The 26,881-nt window shown below is 38.7% G+C and overlaps 2 protein-coding genes across 2 annotated transcripts in view; one reads left to right on the top strand and one right to left on the bottom strand.

Annotated features, from left to right (window-relative positions):
* The first annotated feature begins 95 nt into the window (after positions 1–95).
* TRIM23 (tripartite motif containing 23) lies at positions 96–21,518 on the top strand. Its single transcript, XM_035310739.1, has 11 exons — positions 96–250; positions 976–1,138; positions 10,901–11,022; positions 11,835–12,113; positions 12,695–12,877; positions 13,605–13,820; positions 14,879–15,013; positions 16,135–16,264; positions 16,376–16,486; positions 17,950–18,074; positions 18,418–21,518. The coding sequence occupies exons 1-11, from the start codon at positions 146–148 to the stop codon at positions 18,595–18,597; spliced, it is 1,749 nt and encodes a 582-aa protein (XP_035166630.1). The 5' UTR covers positions 96–145; the 3' UTR covers positions 18,598–21,518.
* A 3,274-nt stretch (positions 21,519–24,792) lies between these two features.
* Positions 24,793–26,881, bottom strand: part of PPWD1 (peptidylprolyl isomerase domain and WD repeat containing 1) — a 13,874-nt gene continuing 11,785 nt past the window's right edge. The window contains exons 9-11 of the mRNA XM_035310281.1: positions 26,387–26,468; positions 25,579–25,761; positions 24,793–25,154 (exon numbers count right to left, since the gene is read on the bottom strand). Coding sequence (XP_035166172.1) covers positions 25,011–25,154; positions 25,579–25,761; positions 26,387–26,468 — 409 coding nt within the window. The 3' untranslated portion in view covers positions 24,793–25,010. The remainder of the gene's footprint in view (positions 25,155–25,578; positions 25,762–26,386; positions 26,469–26,881) is intronic.

Genomic DNA, 26,881 nt, shown 5'->3' with positions numbered 1-26,881 from the left:
TGACGGGAGGTGTAGTCCTCGAGGAGCGCGGCGCGATGGGAGCTGTAGTTGTCTGGTGCGAGTCGGAGAGGAGGGGTGCGCATGCGCACAGCGGGGCGGCGCCCTCGGCGGCGGCCGGCCCCTTCCCGCTGCCCGCCCCCACAAGATGGCGGCGCTGGCTGGAAGCAGGGTCGGGGCCGCGCAGGATGGCGGCCGCGCCTCCAGCGCCGCTGCTGGCGGCAGCCGGGGCTCGGCGGGTGCCGCCGTGAAGGTGAGGCGGGCTGTGCCCTCCTGCGGCCGGCCGGGGTCGCCGTGAGGGGGCTGCGAGGCCGGGGGAGGCCGCCCCAAAGCGGGGAGCTATTCCGGAGCGAGGAGGCGTCGCATCCCCCAGGGAGGGCGGCCCGACGGGGAGATCCGCGGTTAGCTGGCGCTGTTTTTTGTTTGTTTGTTTCTCTAAATAGCGATTTATTTTGCTCTTTTTGTTAGCCGTTTAAGGTATTCACCCCCCGCTGTCTGTTCCTGCTACCTCGATGCTGCGTTTGTAGCTTCATAAGTGGCTGATTTGGTATGAGTGAGACCTCCTTTCGCGGACCGGCTGTGAACAGATACTTCCTCCGCCAGCTGCCTGTCTGCTTTGTCAGGGTCTTGCCCTTCTTTTTTTTCTTTTTTCTTTTTTTTTTTTTCTTTTTTTTTTTTCCTGCAAGGAAGCATCGGCTTTCTTAGGCGTGCTGATTGACAAGTGGGCTTTTCTTGTGGCAGTGCATTAAATGAAGTGAACTAGGGGTGATCTGGCAGGATGCTGGAGAGTTAAAATGCTCTGTTCAGTCTCTTCTGTTATTCTTACGATCGTCCTTTATGTGTCAAAATTAATGACTTTCGCTATCTGCTCTGACTGCAGAAGCTGTTATAAAGTAAAACTTGTCAAATGGCATGTTGTATGAGGTCTTCCCCTTTACACCAGCTTGAAAACAAATGTGGCCTCTTCTTAAATTGTAGGTTCTTGAGTGTGGAGTCTGTGAAGATGTGTTTTCTCTGCAAGGTGACAAAGTTCCCCGCCTGCTTCTGTGTGGCCATACTGTCTGCCATGACTGTCTCACCCGGCTTCCCCTTCATGGCAGAGCAGTTCGTTGTCCTTTTGATCGACAAGTTACTGAATTAGGTAAGGAAATTTAAGTCTGAAGTTCTTAAAAACAGTCAGCCCATGATATTTGGAGTACTGTAAAGTTTTACCAAAAGCATTACAAAAACTAATTTCTGTTACAGGCCTGCCTGCAGATGGTCGTATACAATGTCAGACTACACAATTCCTAGCTTTGATTTTGCTGAAAAGATTTTGCTTGATAAGAAGGAGGGAGGTACAGTAAAACGAATAGCTAGATGACATGTAAACAATGCACATGACTCCATAATATGGGTTAGCTAAGTGTGTTGACTTTTTTTGCAGTGGACCTTCGTAGTGATGTACTTTAATATTTCCAATTAATAAATGTGGTATGTCCTTTTTCCTTCAGAGAAGCTTGTAGCACTGTTAAGCATTAGTGAGGTAGGTATCTCAGGAAAACACAGTCTTAAGTTCTTAACATTATCTTCTGCTTGAACTTGGGCTTGCAAGCTTCGTACCTTAAAGCATTTTTGTAAACTTCTATTTACAAAGTGGCCAGTCTATTTTAAGCTAGCATTTTCAGGTTCCTGTGTGGGTGTTGGTTTCCTGTTATCCTAAATACTAAATAAGCTATGCAATTAAATAGATTTTCTTTGACAAACAGTTTTGTATAGATTCATGATGAAGTGATATACGGGAAAGTACCAGTAATAACAAACCTCTCTTTAGACTATAGAGTAGTTCTACATATGACGGTACTCATACTGGAGTTGTCAAATTCAAAGTAACTCATAGTTTGAGCAGGAATTTCATTATGGCAGAAGTGTATGCAGAGAGTATTTGAAAGCATAAGAAACAGCTTTTATCCCCCAGCGGGAGTTCATTTTAGGCAAAGATGACACATGCTTGTAATTCCTTTAGAATAGAAATTGCATAGTGAGCATAGGGTTACAGAGAAAGTAAGTTACCAGAAGAATTTGTACTTAGATGAACTTGTTTATAGAACTGGCTACAGTAGCTTTGAATACCACAGTGGACGAGAAGAGTTGGAGCAGAATCCTCAGAGTGGGAGATCTCTAGACCAGTAGTCCATGAAAGGGATGTATTATTATCAAATTAGCTTGAATAAGAATTTACTTTGAAGTGAGAGATTTTGCTGGAGTTGAGACGAAATATTAAGGCACATTCTAGGATACTTTCATGGAAACAGAAGTCAGGAAAATAATTATCAGGGTCATATATCATATAAAGGTGGAGTTTGGGGTGTGAGGAAAGACAGCTGGAGGGTATGTGGTTAAAAGAGTTACAACTTATTTTATATTTTATCTATGACTGTGCAGCTGAAAGCGTGCTTTTATGAAGAATAAGTTAGTGCACAAGAATCAAACTTGCTCTTGTGAAATTTCTGCTTAAGACCTCTGCTTGTATTTTGTAAACTAAAAGCAGATGCTTTTTTACTGTAATAGGGAATTTGTCACTGAGTAATTTTTACTGTGTGATTTTTACCAGACAACTGAAAGCATCCTGTAGTGGTTTTTTTTTTTTGAGCTTTAGATTTAACACAGTTGAAAAAAACATTAAGTGTTTTTATAAAAGCTTCATCTTATATAATAATTAAGAGCTTCCAATGAAATAGAAACATTAGAAGATTAGTAATACTTCTATACAGAGGAAGAGGGAAGAAATGGCTAGTTCTGAAAAGACAAATGATATGGTATGACCAGCAGCTGCTCAAAAAAAACTTCAGCAAAACAGCTCAAGAATAAAAATACTTCTGCGAATAAACATGTTCTGCTTGATGATCTGGGGCAGAACTGGGTCATCCACTTGGCAGCTCACCAGGTCTATAAGAATTGTCTCAAGAAATATTGTTTACAGCATGTAAAAATGTGCTTTGTAGAGGGCATCTTGTGATCCCTTTTTAAGGAGTCTGTGCATTTGTCTTGTCCTAATCACCTCATAGCTGCTGCTGTATGTTACATCTGCAGAGCTAGTGGTTCTTTTCCCAACAGAGATCTCAGGAGTGGAGGTGGGAGGGAGGTACGTCAACCATGGACATGATAAAAGCAACTTCTCATTCTTCCTTCCTGTCCATATGATGGCCAGTGAGGAAACAAGCTCTGTTTTTGCACGCTTCTGCAATTAATGTTCTGCCCTTTAATGAGTTAGCCTCAGGCAGCCATGTAGTATCTAAACTTAGCTTACAGTATAGAGCTGTCAAGGGAAAGTTCTGTCAAAATAAAGTTTTATAATCAAAGCATAAGGCTGCGTGCATTGAACAAAATTCCTTAGTCAGTAGCTGTAGATTTTATGGATGCTTTTAACCTAATAGTCATTTAACCTGTGTAATAATTAAGCAGATAGAATTGCTTGTTTTCCCTTGCTCTTACTAGTATTAAATTTTATTACTAAATCGTTTAATTTTATATTTGTCTAGCTTTTCCGAAGGATTTTTGAGAACTCTCTAAGAGGTATGCAGGGAGCTATATGAGGGCTGTCTTTTTTTTTTTTTTTTTCACTCCCTTCTGAAGTGGATGCTTGGTTTGAATTTGCTGGCCTCTTTCTTCTATGAATATGTTACCATTTGAGAAGGCAGGATTAGAAGTATTTTGTCAGGATACGTAGTGTCTACGAGTGAGAACTGTCAACGTGTTTACTTGTTTAGCAAAATATTCTGATAGTTCATAAAAATCTTGCCATCACAGTAAACACTTGGCAAACAACTGGTAATACTGAAGCCTGTCCAAACCATGTTACTTGCAGAGTAGACTAAATAGATTTATTTGTTGTCTGAGAGAGAGTTTTTTAATGTGACCGACCTTCCAGCAGACAATTTTAAACAAGCATATACTTGTTGAAGGTATGCGAGCTGTCAGCTGAATTAACATTCTTTAACGCAAAAAATTCCTCAGTTTTCAGGCTTCTGAAGCCATATATTCTGGAGTTTGATTATTTACACAGGATAATCCATGTAACAGTCTCTTTAGATGACTCCTCTTAGAAGGTTTTTTTCCCTCAAAATATTCTTATATGGGAGAAGAGGTGATTCATTTCTAGCAATCTGCTTTTTCTCTTCCCTATGCCATGGGGGATTGGAGATTTTTTTTAAAAAAAAAAAAAAAATCTGTGTATGTGGGGTGGTTCTTTGGTTTGTTTTTTTTGCAAAGTACGTAGACCAGAGAACTGTTGAGAAGGGTGTGCTTATGTTGGAGACTGGCTTTTCACTTTAGCCAAGCAGCTCTGCTAAAGGCAGCTCTGCCTTTAGTAGTATGGCTCAGGTGAACTCTCCTGTGATCGTCACGTTACAGAACCTGAACTACTTTCTGTCATTAAAACTTGTTCAGCTGATGTGTGCAGAATTTGGCGTACTTCAGGGAATGCATCCCATTAGTGTTTACGTCTATATATTCTTTGTTAGTGTTTGAGTGCTAAGATAAAATTTAAAAACATTGTGCAAGAAAATGTGGCTATAACATAACATTCTCTCTGCTTTGTTAAGGTATTTAGACACAAGTCACTATTCTATTACATGTGTTATTTATAATCCTTCCCCAGACAAGCTTCATGCATTTGAAAATAGCTTTTGTGTTGTTGGCTGGACTCCATCGTAGTGTCTCCATGCAGCTCTGTCGCTATCTCGTTCCTGGCTGACATACTTCCTGCTATTCATGTCTTCTTCTTCGTTAGAAAAGAGACAGTCAGATTGTGCGATGGCTTTGTAATGGGCACAAACATCCCTTGTACGCATGAGGATGAGATCACTAGACTCTTTTACGCTTGTTACCAAAGCAGAATTTGAACTAAAGTCTAAGAAACTAAACAGATGTATTTACACAGCTCATGTTTTAGTGTTGTTTTTTAATATAGAATAAATACTTGATAAATTGTGTTGAAAATGTATGCTGAGTACGCAGCATTTTTATAGTAAGTTTAGTATAAAAAGAAGCAAAGTGGCTTTTTCTCAAATATGTAAACTTTATGGTAGATACTAGTGAAATGAGATATGACTTTCTATATAGCAGAGCATGTTTTGTAGTTGCTTACTGATTATAAATTCTGTTACAGTAGATTAATAGTGGAGACTTATATCTGTAAGCTTTCCTGTTCTTCCATCTGTGCCCAAGATTGACACTACTCTGATGATCCTTAATATATACTAGCAAATTTCAGGATATATTATTTTAAAAGTATAGTAAGATTGTAAAAATCAGTGTGACTTTTTCTCCCAAAGTTTAAATTTTATTTAAATTACAAACTAGAAAATAGTGTTAAGGCAGAATAACTACAGACATTTTTTCCTGATCTTTTCTATTGGTTATGTTTCTATAAATCTGCTCTGCCTATTCTGACCTTGCTTTCTCTTCATGTTAGACATGGAACAGAAGACTAACATTATTAAAATCTTACATTAGAATGTAAGCCACGGGGAATACTTTTTATCAAGGCTAGATTGTTCTTATATAAACATAGAGGAAATAGTTTTTTAAGGAGCTCTATAATGATTCAGCACATTCATCTTCTCTCAGCCTTATCTAGCCTTTGCTTAAAGGCTAAAAAAATGTTTACTTAAGGGTTAATTTGCTATATGTCTGTTTAATAAGCAGACTTATTGTGTTGGTGAGTGTGCATCCATGTATAGCGTGCTCTGCTATTAAAGAGTATTGGAATGATGGCTAATCTGTATCTCTGAGGTCTACATCAGCAGTCATATTGATGCACTGCTAAAGTGAATATTATATACCGTAGTAACTGAGGGTTGTGCACAGTCATTTTGCTACAGGACAGTGTTGTTCTGCAAAGAGAACCATCTAGCCACTTTCTTCTGGTTTGTTCTTCAGAGTTAGTGTCCAGAAATATGTCTAGATACACTATCAGAAAATCCAGGTTCTGTTTACAAAATGATTTGAAAGAATTTAGATTGGAAAAAAAAATGCATGTTGCAGTCTGTATTTCTTCAATTTGTAATGAGGTTACTTTCTTCCTTGTTCTGTCTTTCAAAACACAGCAATCCTGCTAGGAGTACTGGAGCTAAAACATAGCTAGGCTCTGAAGTCAGAATGTATCAAAGCAGGTGACTGCTTGTGCTGACGGTAGTTGTGGAAGACCAGAACATAATCTTTGGAAACTCCTTCAAGAACTGTGGCAAACAAAAACTTAAACAAGAAATAGGGGTTTTCTTAACATTTTGTTTTGGGAACAACACTTGGCTTAGACTGGGTGTTGGTAATGCTACCTGTAGTGGAGAAAGCTTCTACTGTTGAATTGGTAGGTGCAAGGATCAGTGACATGCCCTTGCTTTATACCAAACTTCAAACCAGCCAATTCATAATAGGCCCTTTTCCAGAAACTGAATATTTACTAAAATGTATGTCCTTTTGCTGATCACAGAACCATAGAATTGTTTGGGTTTGAACAGAACTTGCAGATCTGTTGCTGTTACCTTTGGGAAACCCTTCCTTGCAAGCAATATTGTGACACATCTGACCCTTAAAAGCATTGTCCTTTATGCGGTGAATGTATTTGAAGCGTGTGTGTAATTCTACAAAGAGCCTTTTTGGCTTGTGTCTGCGTGCTGCAAATCCAAACTGCTTGGGAGCTGGTGATCCCAGTGATGAAAATGCTGGTTACTGTCTAGCTGTGGGTACCAAGCTGAGGAGCAGTGAAACAAGAGTATTAGGGATGGGTAGATTGTTCTTCTGGTTACTATAACTGCATGCAACTCACAGTAGCCAGTGTCTGTTTGGAACAGTAATCTCACTCGTACTATACACCAAAATTTATGGAGTGTTTGCCAGATCTCAGTGCTGAGCAAGAAAGGCTGTATAGGATCATTGAGATGATATCTGAATTCCTGAAGGATGCAGAGGGTATACAGCTACAGCTACCAGGCCACCACAGGGCAGCGTAATTTGGAAGAGATGAAACACTCAGGAGAACCAGACAGTTCAAGTGCCCTGGACTTTCTCTTTGTGTAGATGCTTGGGATATAGTTTCTGTGAGTTTGTGTCAGATGCAGGCTCCTGTCAGACACCAAATATGTGGACTGAAAATGTCAAGAGCTTTTAGAGATCACCTGATCTCTGAATCAACTTCGGGCTCCAGTTGCCGTTCTGCTAATCTTTACATCTGAATTATGAGAGGCAGCCCAGCTTTCTTCTGGATTTGGCATTGCTTTCTGAAATAGTATTTTCCAGATCATGCCTGAAGCAAAATTAGGTTAAACAAAGCAGTCACAAGTGCTTCTTTCTTTTCTTTTGAACACTGTTCAAAAGGTAATAAAATATATGAGTCAATATCAGCTAATACAGGTTATGTTCAAATACAACAAGGCACTTCTGGATGTTTCCTTAGTTATATATGTAAATCAGTACCATTGCTCTGCCTGTAACATTGTGAGTGTTGTACTTTCTATCATTGTACTCAAAGCTAGCAAAATCACCACATTTCTTTTCCTACAGTTAACAGTCTGTGTGTTCATCAGTAAACATCTTTCAAAGAGATAAGGGCAATGTTATGTTAGAAAACTCTGCCTTCCTTTCAGTGCCTAAAGAAGTGCTCTCTTTGTATTCACCAGTCACGTTAGATAAAATTAAGTAACTTTTTAAGTTTGTCTTTAATCATAGATAGGTGGCTTCAAGTGCCGGGGAAAATAATTTATTAAGAAATCATAAGCATTGGTGGATTCTGTGATACCTGTTAGGAAAACAGGATTTCTGGAGGTTTAATGGGGATTTGTTTTCCCTTATTAGCTTGATAATTGCAGAATCATTTAGTCTGGAAAAGACCTCCAGGATCATCTAATCCAACCTTTAAATTAGTACTGCCAAGTCCACCATTAAACCATGTCCTGAAGTTCTATATCTACACATTTGTTGAAGACCTCCAGGGATGTTGACTCAACCACTTCCCTGGGCAGCCTGTTCCAATGCTGCACAACCCTTTCAGTGAAGAAATTTTTCTTAATATCCAACCTAAACCTCTCTGGTGCAACTTGAGGCCTTTTTCCCTCATCAAATGAGTTGGTGCTTGGGAGAAGAGACTGATTCCCCACCTCACTATACCCTCCTTTAAGGTAGTTGTAGGCCAATATTTATCTATGTTCTACCAATTTGATTATGAACAGATCATAATGAAGTCCCTATACCAACAGCAGGAGACATCTTTGAGATTTATTATAGTGTTGGGGCTGGGGGAAGAACACAGGCTTCTTGATTTGTTCCTTCCAAATTAGGAACCATTAACAAATAATTACAACCTGTACCTGGACTGGCTATATGTGCTATATTAACAGCCTTGTTAGTGTCAGTTAAGACTTAAACTGATCTCAAACTGTGCAGTAATAATGCACAGTTCAGGCTGTAGGTATCCTCAAAAACTGATTTGCCCCTGAAATTAAAAACAAAGAGAACAGAGACATGGTTCTCAAATTCTGGTACTCTAGAAACAGTTGAATATAGCTTACCCTAGAATACAGAAATGGTACACTAATACCTCTTCTGTAAGGAGAGCCTGAGTGAGTTCAACACACAGCTCCTTTAAAAATAACTCTTGTTAGATCATCCAGGTTTCTGGAAGTATGTAGTTGTGATTCAGCTGTGGTAGTCAGCCTACTGTAGCTAATCAAATATAACTCTCTAGATGTTGTGTAATCACAAAAACATTGGATTCTGTATACTTGTGCTGTGGTTTAACCCAGCAGGCACCTATGCACCACGCAGCCACTCATTCACTCTACCTCGCCACGCTCTGCAGTGTGATGGGGGGAGTAACACAGGGGATGGGAGGGAAAAACACAGGAAAAGGGGGCAAAAACATGTGGGTTGAAATAAAGACAGTTTAATAGGACAGAAGAGGAAGGTAGAGGAATACTAATGAACCAGAATATACAAAACAAGTGATATACAATGCACTTGCTTGCTGACCAATGCCCAGGCAGACCCTGAGCAGTGTTGTGTCTGGCCCAGCTGTCCTGGTTCTGTCCCCTTGCAGCTTTTGCACCCCCAGGCTCCTCACTGGCAGGGCAGTGTGAGAAGCTGAAAAGTCCTCGAATTAGTTGTGACTGAGCAGTACTTGTATTAGAGCATTGGTGTGTTATCAGTGCTGTTCTCATCCTAAGTCCAAAATACAGCACTAGGAAGAAAATGAACTCTATCCCAGCTGAAACAAGGACAACTCAGTCCTTGAAAATAGCATGTATGCCATTTGAGGAATACCGGATAGCATCCTACTAGAATTTGTACTATTACATTTCTAATATATATAACCTCTTTGCTGTGAGGAGGATGCTACAGGTTTTCCACTTAAGAAAGTAATTCTGTCTCTCAGGTAGAGAGTGACAGAAGAGAATGCCCTCCAACCAGCTGGAGGGCAGCTTTGCAGGAAAGGACTTTGGCGTCCTGGTGTGCCCTAGAAGCAAGGAAGGCTAATGATGTCTTGGGCTGCGTCAGGAGGAGTGTTGCCAGTAGGCTGAGGGAGGTGATCCTTCCCCCTGCTCAGCACTGGTGAGACACCTGGAGAGCTGTGTCCAGTACTGGACCCCTGGTACAAGAGGGACATGGAGCTACTGGAGGCAGTCCAGCAGAGGGCCACAAAGATGATTCAGGGACTGGAGCATCTCTCCTATGAGGAGAGGATGAAGAGAAATGGGACAGGGAGTTTGGGGGGAAGTAGGGGGCTCTTACCAGTGTGTATAAATACTTGAATGGAGGGTAGAAAGAAGATAGAGCAAGGCTCTTTTTTATTCATGCCCCACAACAAGACAAGAGGCAATGGTCACAAACTGGAACACAGGAGATTCTCTCTGAACATCAGGAAGTGTTTCTTCACAGTGCAGGTGATGGAACAGTGGAACAGACTACCCAGAGTGGTTGCGTAATCTCCCTCTTCTCCGAGATCCACAACAGCCATCTGGACATGGTCTTGGGCAACCTGCTGTAGGTAGCCTTGCTTGATAACTTCCAGAGGACCCTTCTAACATTAACCATTCAGTGATATTGTAATGACTAAAAAGTAAACATCTAGTAGTGGTCACAGGTGATACTTCAACAGAGAAAATGTCTTTCTGATACTGTTGCTGAAAAAAGTCAGCAGGTGATACTTTCTTGGAGAAGTAATCATAAGGTGTTCATATGCTACATAGCCTACTGAGGTAGCATTTAGCAGCAGTCTCCAGGATGCCATTGTGTTTTTGATGTTCATTGTGTTGCTTCCTATTAACCTCTACAAAATAAGGGTGATGCAGCAGTAGACATAGACTTCTCTCTCTCATACTCCCTGCAGGAAAGTAGATCTTTATCAAATAGTTCTGAACGTTGTTTTAATTATTACTCTTTTTTTTTTTTTTTTTTTTTTTACTGGGATGAGGTCTGCAGTAGGTGTTGCATCTTGTGATCAGGGAATATGAGGTTGGTCGGTGTGAATTCTTCATAGCTTCTGTTAGTACAGTAGAAATGTTAATGGTAGATAGTTATGCAAAATGTATTAAATTTTATAATATGCATTATAGCTTGTGTACCGTATGGTCCTTAGTTATTAGCTTTCACAGATTATTTTACAAGTGTTATTACTGAGTTTCATAAGCATTTAATAAACCTGGCATTTCTTAAGTAGGGAAAATCTGCATAAACAATAAATAGTTCCATGATGGAAGGAAAGAAGAGGATAGAAAGGTAGTGTGAGCTTAGATAGAAAGTGTGATAGTGGTATCTCACCTTATTTATATGTCCTACTATTTGGCAGAATCTTGCCCGTGCTTTGTGGAGATTCTCAGGATTCTATTCTTCCTCTCTTCCCCCTTATTTCATTCTTCCTCAAAAATAGGAGATTCTGGTGTCTGGGGCTTGAAAAAGAATTTTGCTCTGTTGGAACTCCTGGAACGTTTGCAGAACGGACCTGCTGGACAGTGTGGGACAGCAGAAGAAGCCATTGGTCTCTCTGGAGAGGTACTGAGTTTGAAAAAAAAAAAACTTTGTTACGTTTGTTTAAAATAGTCTTTAGATAGGAAAAAAAAGTAACTTCCTTGGCAAATGTAATTTCACTATTAAAGCTGTTTTCTTTTAGTATCTAGTATTAAGATGTTAAGTAATTGCTTCATAATTCAGTTCTAATATGCACTGACTAAATCAAAAAAGTAGTAGTTATATGAAGCATGTGTATTTCCCCTTTTTTTAGACTTCTAAGATATGTTTAAAAGGTTACTCATTTAGATATTTTAGTTACTATAATTTTAGAAGAATTTTCTAGAACTTATTAGAAACTATTTCTAAAGACTTCACCGCAACTTCTTGTTCCAAATAGTTGCCTTCTATAGTTGTTTGATATGACTACATGTGATAGTATTTCATTATCAAAATTGACTAATTTAGCACCTCATTATTAACAACTGGTGTGTAGAAAGTATTCTAAGAGTAGGTGATTGTTCTAAGTATATATTTTTCTGTTGCTGCTTGGTGTCTCTGTAAATTTGTCTTTGTTGAAGGAAATGTCTGGAGCCTGACTTATTTTAGCCTTCAAATCATCTTCTGAACTTTTACCGAAGTTTGTGTCATAGAATCACTGAACACTCCTAGAATAATATATTGGAGTTTATGGTAAAGAAAACTGACTTTTATTTTGTAAAGATCTTCTGGGAACTTAAAATCAAGTTTTCAAAGCAGTCCATACTGGGGACAGGTCTTCTGTTTTTGTTTGTTTGTTTTTCCCAGTAATTGGCATGAAATATTAACAACTTTTTTCTTTTTTTTTTTTTTTTTAGAGTATCATTCGTTGTGATGAAGATGAAGCCCATGTTGCATCTGTTTATTGTACTGTTTGTGCCACTCACCTGTGTGCAGACTGTTCCCAGCTTACTCATTCTACAAAGACACTAGCGAAACACAAGCGTGTACCTCTTGCTGATAAGCCTCATGAGAAGACCATGTGCTCCCAACACCAAGTGCATGCTATTGAGTTTGTTTGTTTAGAAGAGGGCTGTCAGGCCAGTCCTCTTATGTGTTGTGTCTGCAAAGAATATGGGAAGCATCAAGGTCATAAGGTACTACTAAGAATTTGTTTCAAGTCATGCCATGGGATGGCTTGCATAATTTTTTATCCAATTAAAGTATGAAAGATTATCAGTAGAGAAGGATAGATTCTTGATATGTCTTTATAGAAATAACACTGTGCTGTTCTTTCCTTTTTCCGTCATTTCAGATAACTTCCATAGCAAAAATGACAAGGAAAAAACATTATTTTTATCACCTTAATAAGTTATTTAAATAATAAGGTAGACTGTCCCTTTATTTGATGCTTTTCTGAACTTGTTGTGGTATTGAATCAGCTGTCCTGAAAGTTGTTATTCATCATGTAAACACTAGGTTCACCCAACCTGGTGTGGTCCAACTGCCTTTTTTTAAAAAAAGTAATTATTGTAAACAGGGAAATGTATATGTGTACTTGTCTATTTGCTAGATACATATCTTAGTGTCAGCATAATCTGTAACTCCTGATTAATACATTTATATAATTTATTTAATGCATATAATACATGTAGATTTTAATATTTAGCAAGATATAGAAGATGAAAAAGGAAGATAATTATGCTTGATCTGTGATACGTTGCTTTTTAATTAATAGCATTCTGTCTTGGAACCAGAAGCAAACCAGATTCGTGCATCCATTTTAGACATGGCCCACTGCATACGAACTTTCACAGAAGAAATCTCAGATTATTCAAGAAAATTAGTTGGAATAGTTCAGCATATAGAAGGAGGAGAACAAATTGTTGAAGATGGAGTTGGAATGGCCCATACAGAACATGTATGCTATGTTGTTTCTTGTTTTTTTTTCTTTTTTTACAGAATTGCTGTTTATAATAACTTAAATATGGTTTATAAGGTTGTTCTTAAGTTTCTAACAAATTAAGATATTTTTTTTCAGAGCAGTTAATTATAACATGCCTTATTACAATGTTTTCATTTCAAGGAAATGCTTTGAAAATTATACATAGGCTCAGTAAGACAATACCTTAAGTTCTCTCTACCAAAAGATGAGACTACTGTCTCTACCAAGTTCTCTATCACTATTGAGACAGCAGGGAACTTGTAGTCCATCACAGTAGGTTTTAATCTGCACAAAAATAGAGAGGCAGTAGGAAAAGCTGTATAATTGCAAGTATAATATTGAAGTACAGTGACAGATTGCATGTCTGTCCTCAGGTGCTGTGGGCTTTTAGACCTGGTCAGTGCAAACTTTATAGTAGGGGGTGTGTGTGTGTGTATATATATATGTTTATATGCTTATATATATATGAATAAGCTACTTGATTATAGGAGTAAATTCTTGGAGGATCTTGGTCTTAATGCTGATAACACTGTATAACTGGGTCTTAAACTTTGATGTAGCAGACCTGAACATAATTTATATTTATGTTATATATGTTCAGCAGTCCTGAACATAATTGAGAAATTAGAATGAAATGAAAAATGTGCTTCTGCAATCAATTGGTGTCCTTATTGCTCTTGTTCTTTTGATTGTAACACTGTAGGTACCGGGGACTGCAGAGAATGCTCGTTCATGTGTCCGAGCCTATTTTTCTGATCTTCATGAAACCCTTTGTCGTCAGGAGGAAATGGCTCTTAGCGTTGTTGATGCTCATGTGAGAGAGAAGTTGATTTGGCTTAGGCAACAGCAAGAAGACATGACCATCTTGTTGTCACAGGTTTCAACAGCTTGCCTTCATTGTGAAAAGACTTTACAGCAGGTAAGTTGGCAAGTGAGCCATAACATCCCATAACAGAACTAGCACTGTGATTTAAGTTTAGGCTGCAATCGAAGTTTGTGTGGTACTCTGCATTTATTTTCCTTTAGAGTGTTTTTCTTAAGACAATAATTATATAACATGAGATTGCCAATGTTCTTTATAAGGGGATGTTAAACAAGGATAGTCAGTACAACAGCATCAAATTGTCCAGTTGCTATAAATTTTGTGACATGACTCTTCAGTCTAGAGTAATATGTTTTTCAGGTTTGTGGGAATGAGGAGAGAGAAAACTGAAACAAGAAAATGTAAAAAAAAAATATGGGAAGGATTTTACAGTTGCAATAATTAATACGAGTGTTTGAAGATAGTTGTCATGCAAGGCTGGCAGGAGAAACTGTATTTGGACTAAATAAGTGTCTCTAGCACTTGCAGTGTGGGCAATTCAGTATCATACTAAACGTGTGAAAAAAGTGGCTACATAAGAATATCTGGTTGGTGCTTTATTCTCTTAACAATAACAAAATAAATTGTATACGTAGTGAGCAGTAAATTGAGTGTGAGAAATCATTAATGTGATACTTATACAAACTTTTAAAATTTGTTTAGAACTAGTGTCTCGTTGCTTAGTCAAATGTATGTTTTAACTATGCAAGTGTTCTTATTAACAGTGGATTTTTATCTTGTGTTAAGTACGTTGGCTGCAAAGCAGCAGCTGTATTCCAGCTGCGGGAATGATACGTGAATGATATAAATATTCTTTATGTATTATATTATTCTCTTTTCTAATCTTTATTCATAGAGGACTAAGAGAGGTTAAAGAATATTTTTTTTACACCACAGAACCATTTAGTGTCTTCTAGTATTAAGGAAGAATGACATGGCCTACATATTTGTATCATAATTTTAAATATGTTTTTTGTAGGTGTTTCTTTAATTAGAACATTTCTATTTAAAATACTTTGTTTCCAACTATCATATTTACTTATGTCCTGATTTGTTTGTACTAAGTATGTTACTGAGAGAAAAGCATGCTTCTGTGGTCTTTTTTGTCTGTTTAGGATGACTGTAGAGTAGTGTTGGCCAAACAGGAAATTACAAGATTGCTCGAGACATTACAGAAACAGCAGCAGCAATTTACAGAACTTGCAGATCATGTACAGCTGGATGCTAGCATTCCTGTCACTTTTACAAAGGTATATTTAATCTCATGCAAATAACAGCTATCCACTTTATGAAGGCCAAAATGTATTTTAAAGAAAGCAGGAATAATACGCCTTCACTAGGATACTGCATTTGTTGCAGCAAATTCCGGCAGTTCAGCATCAAGCCACAGTATCTTATCAGATGATAAGTATTGTCTGGTATTTGAGCAACAAAACAACTGTGCTATAATTAGTATGAGAAATAATAATTTAACATGTAGTGACTGGCTACATCAGTAGCTTTCTTTGAACATCAGCTGCTTTCCTTTAGATATTCAGTTAGTATTTGTGAATTCTAGAATCACCTTTCTTTGGAAATGTCCCTGATTCACTGTATATTTAGCTCAGAGTACAAAATTACCCCTTCTGTCTTTTGGCTTTTTCATGATGGCAGCATAACTCCTGCAGAATGCTTATGTTTCTTGAATATTGCAAACCTGTATTTAAAAAACAAAAAAATCTACTATATATTTCAGTTCATAACACGAGCTTCAGTTCGTTCAGTTTTTATGGTAGTCTTGTCTGAACTACAAATAGGGATTCTTTTCCTTGCCTCCAGCCAAGACTTATTTTGTGATAAATTTGGTTTTTAAAATCACTATTTAAGATTACTGCTTAAAGCAATTAATGTTGCTGTTTTCAAGTTGCAAAGGTCTGGAAATGGGTTGAGGTGAAGACATACAGTAGTGGAGCCTTCAGCAATGAAATAGCTGTAGCTTGAAGCATTGATAATATGACAAAACATAGTGGAAAAGCTACAAAACCAACAGTTTGCTGGTCAGATAATTTTAATTGCTTATAAGCAACTTGTCGTGGTGTTTGAGCCACAAATGATAAAAGAATCTGAAATGTTGAGCACAGATATACAAGTATGAGATGTCTTTGGATGGCTTTTTAAGAGATATGGTAACACAGGCAGAAGTTACAAGTTAACATCCAGTGGTATTCCTGTGGTACTTCTGTAGTGGTGATCCATATTATCGACATATTATTGCACTTTTACAGTCCATCCATTTAATGATTTCACAAATAGTGAGAACATAAGTATCTTACAAATACAGGTTTTCTAACATTAATCTCCAAAACTTGTTTGTGTATGCTGTTTCTTCTAGGACAATAGGGTACATATTGGACCAAAAATGGAAATTCGGGTTGTCACTCTAGGATTAGATGGAGCTGGCAAAACAACTATTTTGTTTAAGTTAAAGCAAGATGAATTCATGCAGCCAATTCCAACAATAGGTTAGTCGCAACAACTTAAATGTAAGATTTTCTCAATGTTTGACTTATCTGTAGAATTTGACTAGCTTATATTCATAGACAAGATTATAAAACTCAAATGTTTTTATTTAGGTTTTAATGTTGAAACAGTAGAATACAAGAATCTGAAGTTTACTATTTGGGATGTAGGAGGGAAGCACAAGTTGAGGCCCTTGTGGAAGCATTATTATCTCAATACACAAGGTGAGACTAATACAACTTTTAAACCATATTTTATCTTCTGACTTCTATTTCAGAGCCAAAAAGATAATTAATAGAAATCATTTATAACTGTAGAAAAATTTTCATCTAATACTAAGTTCAGCTGCTAGATTCATGAGCTAACATATTTTAATCTAGTTGTTCATTATCTGCTGTATATGATATGATATGATGTATATGTATGATACATACGTATGTGTATATATGATACCCTTATCATACATATACATATGTATCTTCTCCACAAATCCGTCAGACAGTTCATGAAGCCAAACAAAATCAGAATTTCTGTTAATCTGGTTTTGTCTGACAACAGTCAAGGTGCAGTGTTCCAAAGTTTGTGTTGTGAGAAGTAGTACTTGTCAGGTACAAAGCTTAAATAGCACTTGAAATTAAAATGCTCAGTCTTAGGAGCCTGTAAATTCTACGAAGTTATGCAATTTCTTGCTTTGCATTGCAGTCTTAGATCTACTTGTGATTTCAGAATCACGCACTTTACTAATAAAATTTGTTATAAATGATGCTGACTTGGAAATTAACGCTGTCCTGTAAGTGCTCTGTAGTTTTTTTCCAACTTAGAAAGGGGCTTCTCTTCATGAATTCACTGTGAATTGCCTGAAATACTTAGGAATGAGAAAACATTAGTTTTAAGTCCTCCATTTTTGTGCATTATTTAGCCTTCATTGCAAACTTTAACATTTTCAATCACCCTCATCTTCACAAACTTTTAAAAATTTGATCTTGGGTTTCTGTTGATCTATTAAATCTTAGCAATAAATACCAGTAGCATAGAGTTATGTCAGCCTTTAAGAATTGTAAGCTGGAGACAAAAATCTAAGCAATTAACTGGTGCATCCTTGCAGTAAGTTTTGATTGGTTTTGGTGTTGTTATTTATTTATCTCTCCATGTATTTAAAACACAGTGAGTGTGAATTCTGTCCAACTAACTCTTTGGTCTTCCCGTGGTGCGTAGTAAAACATACTGTCTCTGTGTCGAGTCCATCATAGTCTTCTCTGTAATATCTAGTCCATAGCTCAGGAAAGCTGTGCTGATTTGGCTTACCTGTACATTTTACAGCCAGCTGAGGGAAACTGAAACCATTGTGTTTGTGCCTGTTAAACATAAATGGGTCAAAATTGATGTGAATGGGAATACTCAATCCACACAAGGTAAATCTGGTTTTAGACCAAAGCAGTTAAAACTTGCACATCCTTTGTGTTAAACCAGGTCTAAAACTATAGACTTCTTCCCTGTTTCAAGGTGAATTCTAGAAAAGTATAGAAGTATGTAAGGCATTTCAAAGTCTTCCTGAAACTGAAGTTGTGTGCTGCTGAGAAACTTTATGTAAAAGACTTTTAGGAAAAAAAATGTTAGCTGAAAGCTAACTTGACAGTTTGCATTTGAATGTGTGTAAAATGTTGTGTTTTTTTTTTTTCTTTCACAGCGGTTGTGTTTGTTATTGATAGCAGTCACAGAGACAGGGTCAGTGAAGCACACAGTGAACTTGCAAAATTGTTAACAGAGAAGGAATTGCGGGATGCCTTGCTCTTGATCTTTGCTAATAAACAGGTACTTGTGATTTTTTTTTTTTTCATTCTTCTACTCTTTACCTCAGTTTGTGTATCAAATTCAAACTTCCTGAATCCTCCCCTACAGGAAGGGGAATGGTAATATGGAGAGGATAAAATACAGACGTTTTCCTTATATTCAATTTTGGTAAAATAATGCTAAAGTGCTTGGTAGATCTAATAGTCAGTTTTTGTGATAACAAGAAGTGAACTTGTCACTGTTTTATTTGACTTTGAGGTTTGGAAAGCTTTTATGTAATCTGTAGTTTTAATCTATGCCATCAGTTAAAAATGCTTCAGAGTACAGAAGAATAATTGAGTCTGTATATCTGATTCTGTTGCAGGATGTAGCAGGAGCACTTTCAGTGGAAGAAATTACGGAACTGCTGAGTCTCCATAAACTCTGCTGTGGCCGTAGCTGGTATATCCAGGGTTGTGATGCCCGAAGTGGTACAGGACTTTTTGAAGGATTAGACTGGCTTTCAAGGCAGTTAGTGGCTGCTGGTGTCCTGGATGTGGCTTAATTTCAGAACGGTCATGTTTGTTGTTCACTGTTTTGTTTGCATGACTTAAGATGTTGTAACCAGGTCTGCCCTCTGAAGAGGGGAATTTGTTTAAACTTGATGGTTACAGAAAAATACAAGCCTTTATTCAAGACTGGATAATTGGATCAGTAAACTTGTACAGTTTAGTATTTTTGACATTTGATACATGTACAAGTGATGAAATGGGCTAGTTACACAGGGGCCTTGAAAATTCTTTTTGTTGAAATTAGGTTGTTAAAGTTCTTCCCTGATAAAATACGCATTAGAGTTGCAGAAGTTAATGTCAGAAAAATTTTGAGTGGTTTAGAAATGCTTTCCCAATAAACTATTCCAAAATCCATCGTACGTTATTAGAATAGCCAGCTCTGGTCATTAGTCAGGACTAAATTATGCTACTTTTTAATATCTTAAAAAATGCATTCAGCTAAAGCATTGGAAATTACATGCAAATACACTGCAAAAGGAAAATGTGTTAAACCCTGTTATTAACTTCTCTGTTACTGGATGAGAGCATAATGGCAAAGAAAACCGAGAATGGGGAACAATGTAGTGCTAGCTGGCTGTGACATTGTTTAGCTGGTTGTGTTCTATTTTTTATTTTACTTTTTTCTGTAAGTCTACACATGTTAAATTATTTATGGACAGACTATAGTGATATTAAGGTGAAAATGTTTTGACATAAACTCTTGAGGACATAATTTGCCTTTAGGGATTAAGTTTCTTCCTCAAGAAGTCAAATGAAGCTTAAAAAAAAAAAAAAAAGAACATCTTAAAGCAACAGTGTAGTGTAATATCAATCCACCTATGTACTCTTATGTAGAAGTCAAGCTTCCAGATAAAGGTAGTGGCCTTAAAATAACATAATATAAAAACAGTGTGCACTGGTGAAAACTCTTACTTACAAAAGCTGATGGCAAAAATGTGACGTAAACCTTCTGTATTAAGATTTTTAATGCTTACTGTATCTTCTACATGCAGCTGTCACCACTGCCTCTGTTTTGAAAGGTCATTCATTCACAAACCCATGTAATATATGTGTAGCACTGTTTAAATTTAGAAAAGGATGCTGTCACTTAGTGGTATCTCCTTTTCTGCTGCACACGCAGTTCTGTTAACAGTTTTATCTGACTGGTATGCATACAAGAAATTTCTGGTCTTCTCCTAAGTGCACAGCCACTGCCAATTGAAGAAGCCATGCCATGACCCTCTTCACATCAGTAAAAGAGCAAGGAAGAGCATAGCCAATAGATCGAAACTGCAGAGCATCTTTTCTTACTGCAGTAGAGGTAAACAGGAAGAACCATGCAATGGAAACAAGCAGCATTGTTGCACAGATAGGTAGGCAGATCTTTTTGACACACTGAAAAACATACTAACCTATGAAGGCTGTGAATCTCACCCAATGAGGAAAATTTATCTCATGGTCTATGGCTGTGGCTTTTTTGTATTGTCAGCTTTATGATGTTTTCCCACTACGTACTTTAGGTGAGGCCAAGAATGTATAAACAAATAATTTAGTATATTTGCACTTTTCTTCAAGAGGAAGGAGTTAAAGAACTACTTCCTCATAATGACACTTGCTCATAGTTTTCTCTTGTTACTTGTGTTTCATGTAAATGATGTTAAATGCAGCTTCGGTTTAAGCAGGTCTAATTACTTGAATAGTAGCTGAAAGAACACTAAGCTTTAAAATAGTAATGTTTGTGAAACAGGCTTCAGTGCCTACATAGGTACTGAGAAGGGGTAGTTACTCTTTCTGCAGATTACCTGATTAATCTAGAAATAGTTTACATTGGGCTGAAGGGCATTTTTTCTGCACCACCGAACTAAAAAAAAAAAAAAATCATTCTCCCCAGCCTGCAACTTCTTGCACGATGCACAGTTGGCTGCTCTTGAGTTGAGCACCTGCTCAGCCTGTACCACAGAGCAGTTCCAGATATAGTTAGTGCTGACTGTTCGTAGCGCTCTTTTTAAAACATTAATAAGTCTGCTAGCATGGTAGATACTGTTTCCAGGAAGACATCTGAAAAATCTGAACCTGTAACTTTATTATAGCTGGTTTCTGCGTCAGTTATACAGTGCCCTCATACTCTGTAACTATGTTTCTAATTACTACTAAAAATGCTCAAGGTGACCAGTTCGTGAGTTGGTGGAATGTTTTTGTTTTTTTTTTTGTGGCAGTATATTTGAGGGCAGAGGAAAAATACTCATGCATATTTTTGAGTACAAAGGATTGCTTGCTTGTGACATACGTGGAATACTACCATACAGTGTTTTTAGTGGAATTTATTTAAGATGACTTAAAGTAACTGTGAAGGTGTTGCGTTTGTCTGTGAACTCTTTAGTGTAAACAGGTACACTGAGAGGTTTATTTGTATTATAAGTTAATACTATATATAAATTGCTTCAGTTACAAATTTAAGCTTGTTTTACCAGTTCTATTGAACTTCAGTTTTAGTGTACTGACTTATGCAAAGAATTAGTTCCTCAACTAGAACTTATTCAAGTGTTACTAACTATGAGGATTATTTGAAAAGGCTGATTAACATTCCTAAGATTTTGACTTAATTGTGAAATTGAGTAAATGCAACATCTAGTGACAGTGTTGTGGCATTCTTTAAACAATCTTGGTTCAAAAATAGTATGTCTAGACTAACTGCAAAAATCATGTTTTATCACACAATGTGGTCTTTCTGTATGTTACCTTCAAATTTATTGTGGAATGGGTGGTACTTGAGGGCTTTCTTCTGAGATGGTTCCAATTTCTGAACTGATGGATGTTACATAATGATTTTTGGAAAGAGGGCTCTTTTAATGGAAACAATTCATGAGCTGCAGAGTTGTCCAGAAAAAATGAGTTTTTTTTTTTTTTTTCAATAAAAGTATCTAAAACTTTTGGAGATCTAGTTTTCTTTTAATAAACTTGCCCTTTTTTGATAGTTACCTAAGAACATAGGTGTGCTACATCTAACATACTACAACATTCTTTTTTGCCTGAAGATAGCCTTTTATCTCAATAAAGTAAGCCTCCTCAGGGTCACAGCTTTCAAGGGACTGAATTTGCTTATCACGTATCTGTTTTCATGAACTTACCACAGCTGTAAACTCTGGAGTGTTATGGTGTTATGTGAACATAAACACTCAATGTTAACACTACAGTATTTACAGTAGACTTAACTATCCATTATAATACAGGACCCTAATTAGCCACAGGTTCACAACAATTTAAAAAGACATCTAAGCTTTCACTAAGGACTACATCAAAACACTAGACATGAGCTTAGTTTGAAATAAGTCATAGCAATCATCTCAAATGAGTTTTTCAGCAGAACTGGTGATGGTTGTAGGCTTTTAGGTAAAAATCAGGCCAAAAACAGGTTCTCAAGGCTAAAATAATGAGAAAGGAAGCATTCAAAGAAAAAGAAGGGCACATTTTGCACAGCACTTAATAAACTGCCATTGCATGAATTGATTACTTGCTCATTCAGTCCAAATGAATGTGGACCATCTTTGAAGAGGTAGATTATATATTGTCATACCAAAACATTCATGACAATCTAATTGTTGATAATAGAATCATTAAGGTTGGAAAAAACCTCCAAGATCATCTGGTCCAACCACCCCCCTACCACCACTGTCATCCTCTAAACCATGTCTCTAAGCACCACATCCAACCTTTCCTTAAACACCCCCTGGGATGGTGACTCCTCCACCTCCCTGGGCAACCTGTTCCAATGCCTCACTGCTCTTTCTGAGAAGAAATGTCCCCTCATTTCCAACCTGAACCTCCCCTGGTACAACTTGAGGCCATTCCCTCTAGTCCTAGCACTAGGTACCTGTGAGAAGAGACCAACCTCCAGCTCCCCACACCTTCCTTTCAGGGAGTTGCAGAGAGCAATGAGGCCTCCCCTGAGCCTCCTCTTCTCCAGACTAAACAACCCCAGTTCCCTCAGCTGCTCTGCATAGGACTTGTGTTCCAGGCCCTTCACCAGCTTCGTAGCCCTTCTCTGGACACCCTCCAGGGCCTCGATGTCCTTCTTGTAGTGAGGGGCCCAAAGCTGAACACAGTACTCAAGGTGCGGCCTCACCAGAGCAGAGCACAGGGGGACGATCCTGGTCCTGCTGCTGCACCATTCCTGATACAAGCCAGGATGCTGTTGGCCTTCTTGGCCACCTGGGCACACAGCAGGCTCACGTTCAGGTGAGCATCAATCAGCACCCCCAGATCCTTTTTCTATGCACAGCTTTCCAGCCACTCTGCCCCAAGCCTGTAGCGCTGCATGTGGTTGTTGTGGCCAAAGTTCAGGACCCAGCACTTAGCCATGTTGAACCTCATCCCATTGGCCTCTGCCCATTGACCCATCCTGTCCAGGTCCCTCTGCACGGACTTCCTACAGATTGACGCTTCCCCATAGGTTGGTGTTGTCTGCAAACTTACTGAGGGTGCACTCAATATCCTCACCCAAATTACCAATAAAGACAGATAAGAAAGAGGATGGGCCCCAACACCAACCCCTGAGGAATGCCACTGGTGACTGGTCACCAGCTGGATTTCACTCTGTTCACCACCACTCTCTGGGCCTGGCTGTCCAGCCAGTTTTTAACCCAGCAGAGTGTACCTGTCCAAGCCCTGGGCTGCCAGCTTCTCCAGGAGAAGACTGTGGGAGACTGTGTCAAAGGCCTTGCTGAAGTCTAGGCAGACTACATAAAAGCCTTTCCCTCGTCCACCTGGCGGGTCACTCGGTTATAGAAGGAGATGAGGTTGGTCAGGCAGGACTTGCCTTTCATGAACCCATTCTGACTAGGCCTGATCCCCTAGTGATCCCACAGATGCTGTGTGATTGTGTGAAAGGCGACCTGTCCTATCACCTTCCCTGGCACCGAGGTCAGCCTGACAGGCCTGTAGTTCCCCAGCTCATCCTTACAACCCTTCTTAGAGATGGGCCGCACATTAGCAAGTCTCCCATCATCTGGGATCTCTCCAGATGATCATGACCAGTGATAGATGATGGAAAGCGGCCCAGCAATCACATCTGTCAACTCTCTCAACACCCTCGGCTGGATCCCATACAGCCCCATGGACTTTTGACAGTCCAGGTGGAGCAGCAGGTCTCTAACTGTTTCCACCTGAACTGGGAGGGGTTTCTTCTGCTCCTCATCCCAGACTTCCAGTCTGGGAGGCTGAGTACCCCAAGGGTAAGTGGTCTGGCTAGTAAAGACAGATGTAAAGAAGGCATTGAAGAATGTCAACCTTGTTCTAACCTCAGTAGTCATGTTCTCCCGTTTCTGGTAAAGGATGGAGATTCTACTTGGCTCTCCTCTTGCCATTAGTATATTTATAAACATCATTTTTTGTTGTCCTTAGCCATAGTGGCCAGGTTGAGCTCATGCTGGGTTTTGGCCTTCTGATTTTCTCTCTGCATACACTGACAACTTCCTTGTACTCTCCCTGAGTTGCCTGTCCTTTCTTCCACTGGATATAAACTCTGTTTCTCCCAGACACTCAGCAGAAGTTCCCCATTCAGACACAAGTCTTCTTCCCCACCAGCCCATCTTGCAGCACACAAGGACAACCTGCTCCTGCACCTTAAGGACTGCCTTCCTGAACCCCTTTGCCCTTCGGGACTGACTCCCAAGGGACCCTCCCCTCCAGCGCCCTGAACAGCTCAGTCAGCCCTGTGCAAGATAGCAGTTATACTGACCCGCCCCCGACTTCACCAAGAACTCTACTATTTCATGGTCACTCTGCCGAAGACAGCTCCCGACCACCACATCTCCCACCTGTCCTTCTCTGTTTGTAAACAGCAGGTCTAGTGAGGCAGCCCCTCTGGCAGGCTCACTAACCAGCTGCTTCAGGAAGCTGTCTTCCACGCACTCCAGGAACCTTCTAGCCTGCTTCCTCAGGGCTCTGTTGTATTTCCAGCATATGTCCAGGAAGTCAAAGTCTCCCACGAGGACAAGTGCTTGCAATACAGACATAGCTTAATGGTTCTGGCCTCTTCCTACGTCAATGATGTCACTAGCATAAAAAGGTTTAGACATGAAAGACGCAAATAAATATCATAAAGGTACAAACCACACCTTGATTATATTCTAAAAACACTATCATGAGCCATGGTACAGATTTGCATCTTCAATCTTCCATAGAAGAGACAAGAAAAACAGTAGACATTGTAAGAAACAAGCAAATGTTTTTACTTTAAAAGACAGAGTTACCAGAAATACATGCTTAGGGCACTTCAGGTACATGAAAAACAGTAGAACTGGTGTTTGCTTTGTCCTGCCACTTCTTACATCCATTACATCAAAAAGGTTTTTATTCATTCTAGGTCCTTTCTGTGTCCCACAGTGATGAGGTTTTTCTTTTCAAGTTGGAACCCTCAACTCCTAGCTTACTTCACTGTGATATTAATGATGCTGATATCCTCATAGGGTTTGTCGGTTTTGGGATTGACTTTTACATTTGAGATTCTTTGAACAACTTCCATTCCTTTAGTCACCCGTCCAAACACGCTGTGCTTGTTGTCAAGCCAAGGCTGAGGTACAGGAGGAGAAAGAAAAGACATACATGTAGGTCAGGTACCAACCAAAGAAGAAAGTGCCCTAGAATAAGTGAACATGGATATATTTTATATCTAAAGACTATTAAACTGAACACATACATTAATCTAAAATATTCTAGTAATAAACAATTGCAAAGATGTGTTTTACTAAGAATCGGGTAAGGCCCTTACTCCCAAAGTCAAAAGGTCTTGTGGTCACAGCACCTTCCTATTTTTAGATGTTTGTTTCAATGAAGCCTACACATTTTACATTTTTGTGTGCAGCATTCACTTGCAAAATTACAAGAAAAAGGTTATTTCAACAGTATTTTGTTCCTTTTTCTACCAGAGAAGTTCCTGTGCTTTTAGTACGCAGTTAGCGTCTCAGGCCTTAACCCGAACTTTTAATATTACTTACTGTTGGCACAACTGTTATGAAAAACTGGGATCCATTAGTATTTGGTCCTGCATTAGCCATGCTGAGTGTGTATGGTCTGTCATGTCGTAAAGTTGAATGAAATTCATCTTCAAATTCTCCTCCCCAAATACTTTCACCTCCCATGCCTGTACCCGTTGGGTCACCAGTCTGAATCATGAAACCCTGCACAGAAGTTAAATGTTATTACTTCGTCCCATAGAACAAATAAGCAAAAATGGCTTATGCTAAGCTTAATTTTTTTGAAACTTGCATTGCATCTTTCAACAAAATCAAGTGTTAAAATGCTGTGGATATGGGCTAAAGGTGATAATTAAATCCTTGTGTTTAAAAAAAATAAAAAAATAAAAAACAACAACAAACAAGATTACTCACTGTTCTTGCTAGTGAAGGGTAGAAACCTAACTGCTACCCTCTACAATGACTTAGGCTTCATTAATTCTAGTGCAACAGAAGTAAGAAGCCTTACAAGAAATGCCATTCTGAGATGAAACTAAATCGTAATTCAAGCACGACTGCTGAACTTTCTATTTGCTGAATCTTTCAATTTTGAGATTTCTTCCACCCTGTCAGTAGCAGGACACCTATTAAAAAGCTTCATGAAGTGATAAAGGTCATTAGAACCTCAAGTGTTGTTGACACCTTTCAGAAAACTATGAAACCGTTCCAGAAAGCCTTGTGTAAAAGGCAAATAAAAATGTTAACATAGAGGACTGACCACAAAGTTACATTCTGTAAACCTACAAAAAACAAACAAACAACAACAACAACAAAAACCTTTACAAGTTACCTTGATAATACGGTGAAATATGTGTCCATTGTAATAGCCATTTCTGCTGTGCACACAGAAGTTTTCCACGGTTTTAGGGCACCTAAAATCATGTAACAGAAAATAGAGGCTACAATATGTATTTAACCGTATTGTGGCAAGGCCATCAAGATTTCAGGTGAGACTCAGATGCTGTTGTGCTGAGCACTGTTTCAGCATACTACAAAAGGGATTAAATATGAATAAACCACCCTCCCACTTTCTCAAACCCAGAGATGGAAACAAAACTTGAGAGGAGTATAAGGCTGCATGATTACACAGGAAGTCAGCAGCATGGTCAGGATCCAAATCTGCCGTTTACTGCCGTTAAAGATAACAAAAAACGCTTTTATAAATACATCAACACAAAAAGGAGGACAAAGGAGAATCTCCATCCTTTACTGGATGCAGGGGGAAACTTAGTTACAACAGATGAGGAAAAGGCGGAGGTGCTCAATGCCTTCTTTGCCTCAGTCT

This window comes from Oxyura jamaicensis, chromosome Z (assembly GCF_011077185.1).
Source record: "Oxyura jamaicensis isolate SHBP4307 breed ruddy duck chromosome Z, BPBGC_Ojam_1.0, whole genome shotgun sequence".
Taxonomy (NCBI): Eukaryota; Metazoa; Chordata; class Aves; order Anseriformes; family Anatidae; genus Oxyura; species Oxyura jamaicensis.
The sequence above is the reverse complement of the archived record's forward strand: the minus strand, read 5'-3'. Positions and strand labels throughout refer to the sequence as shown.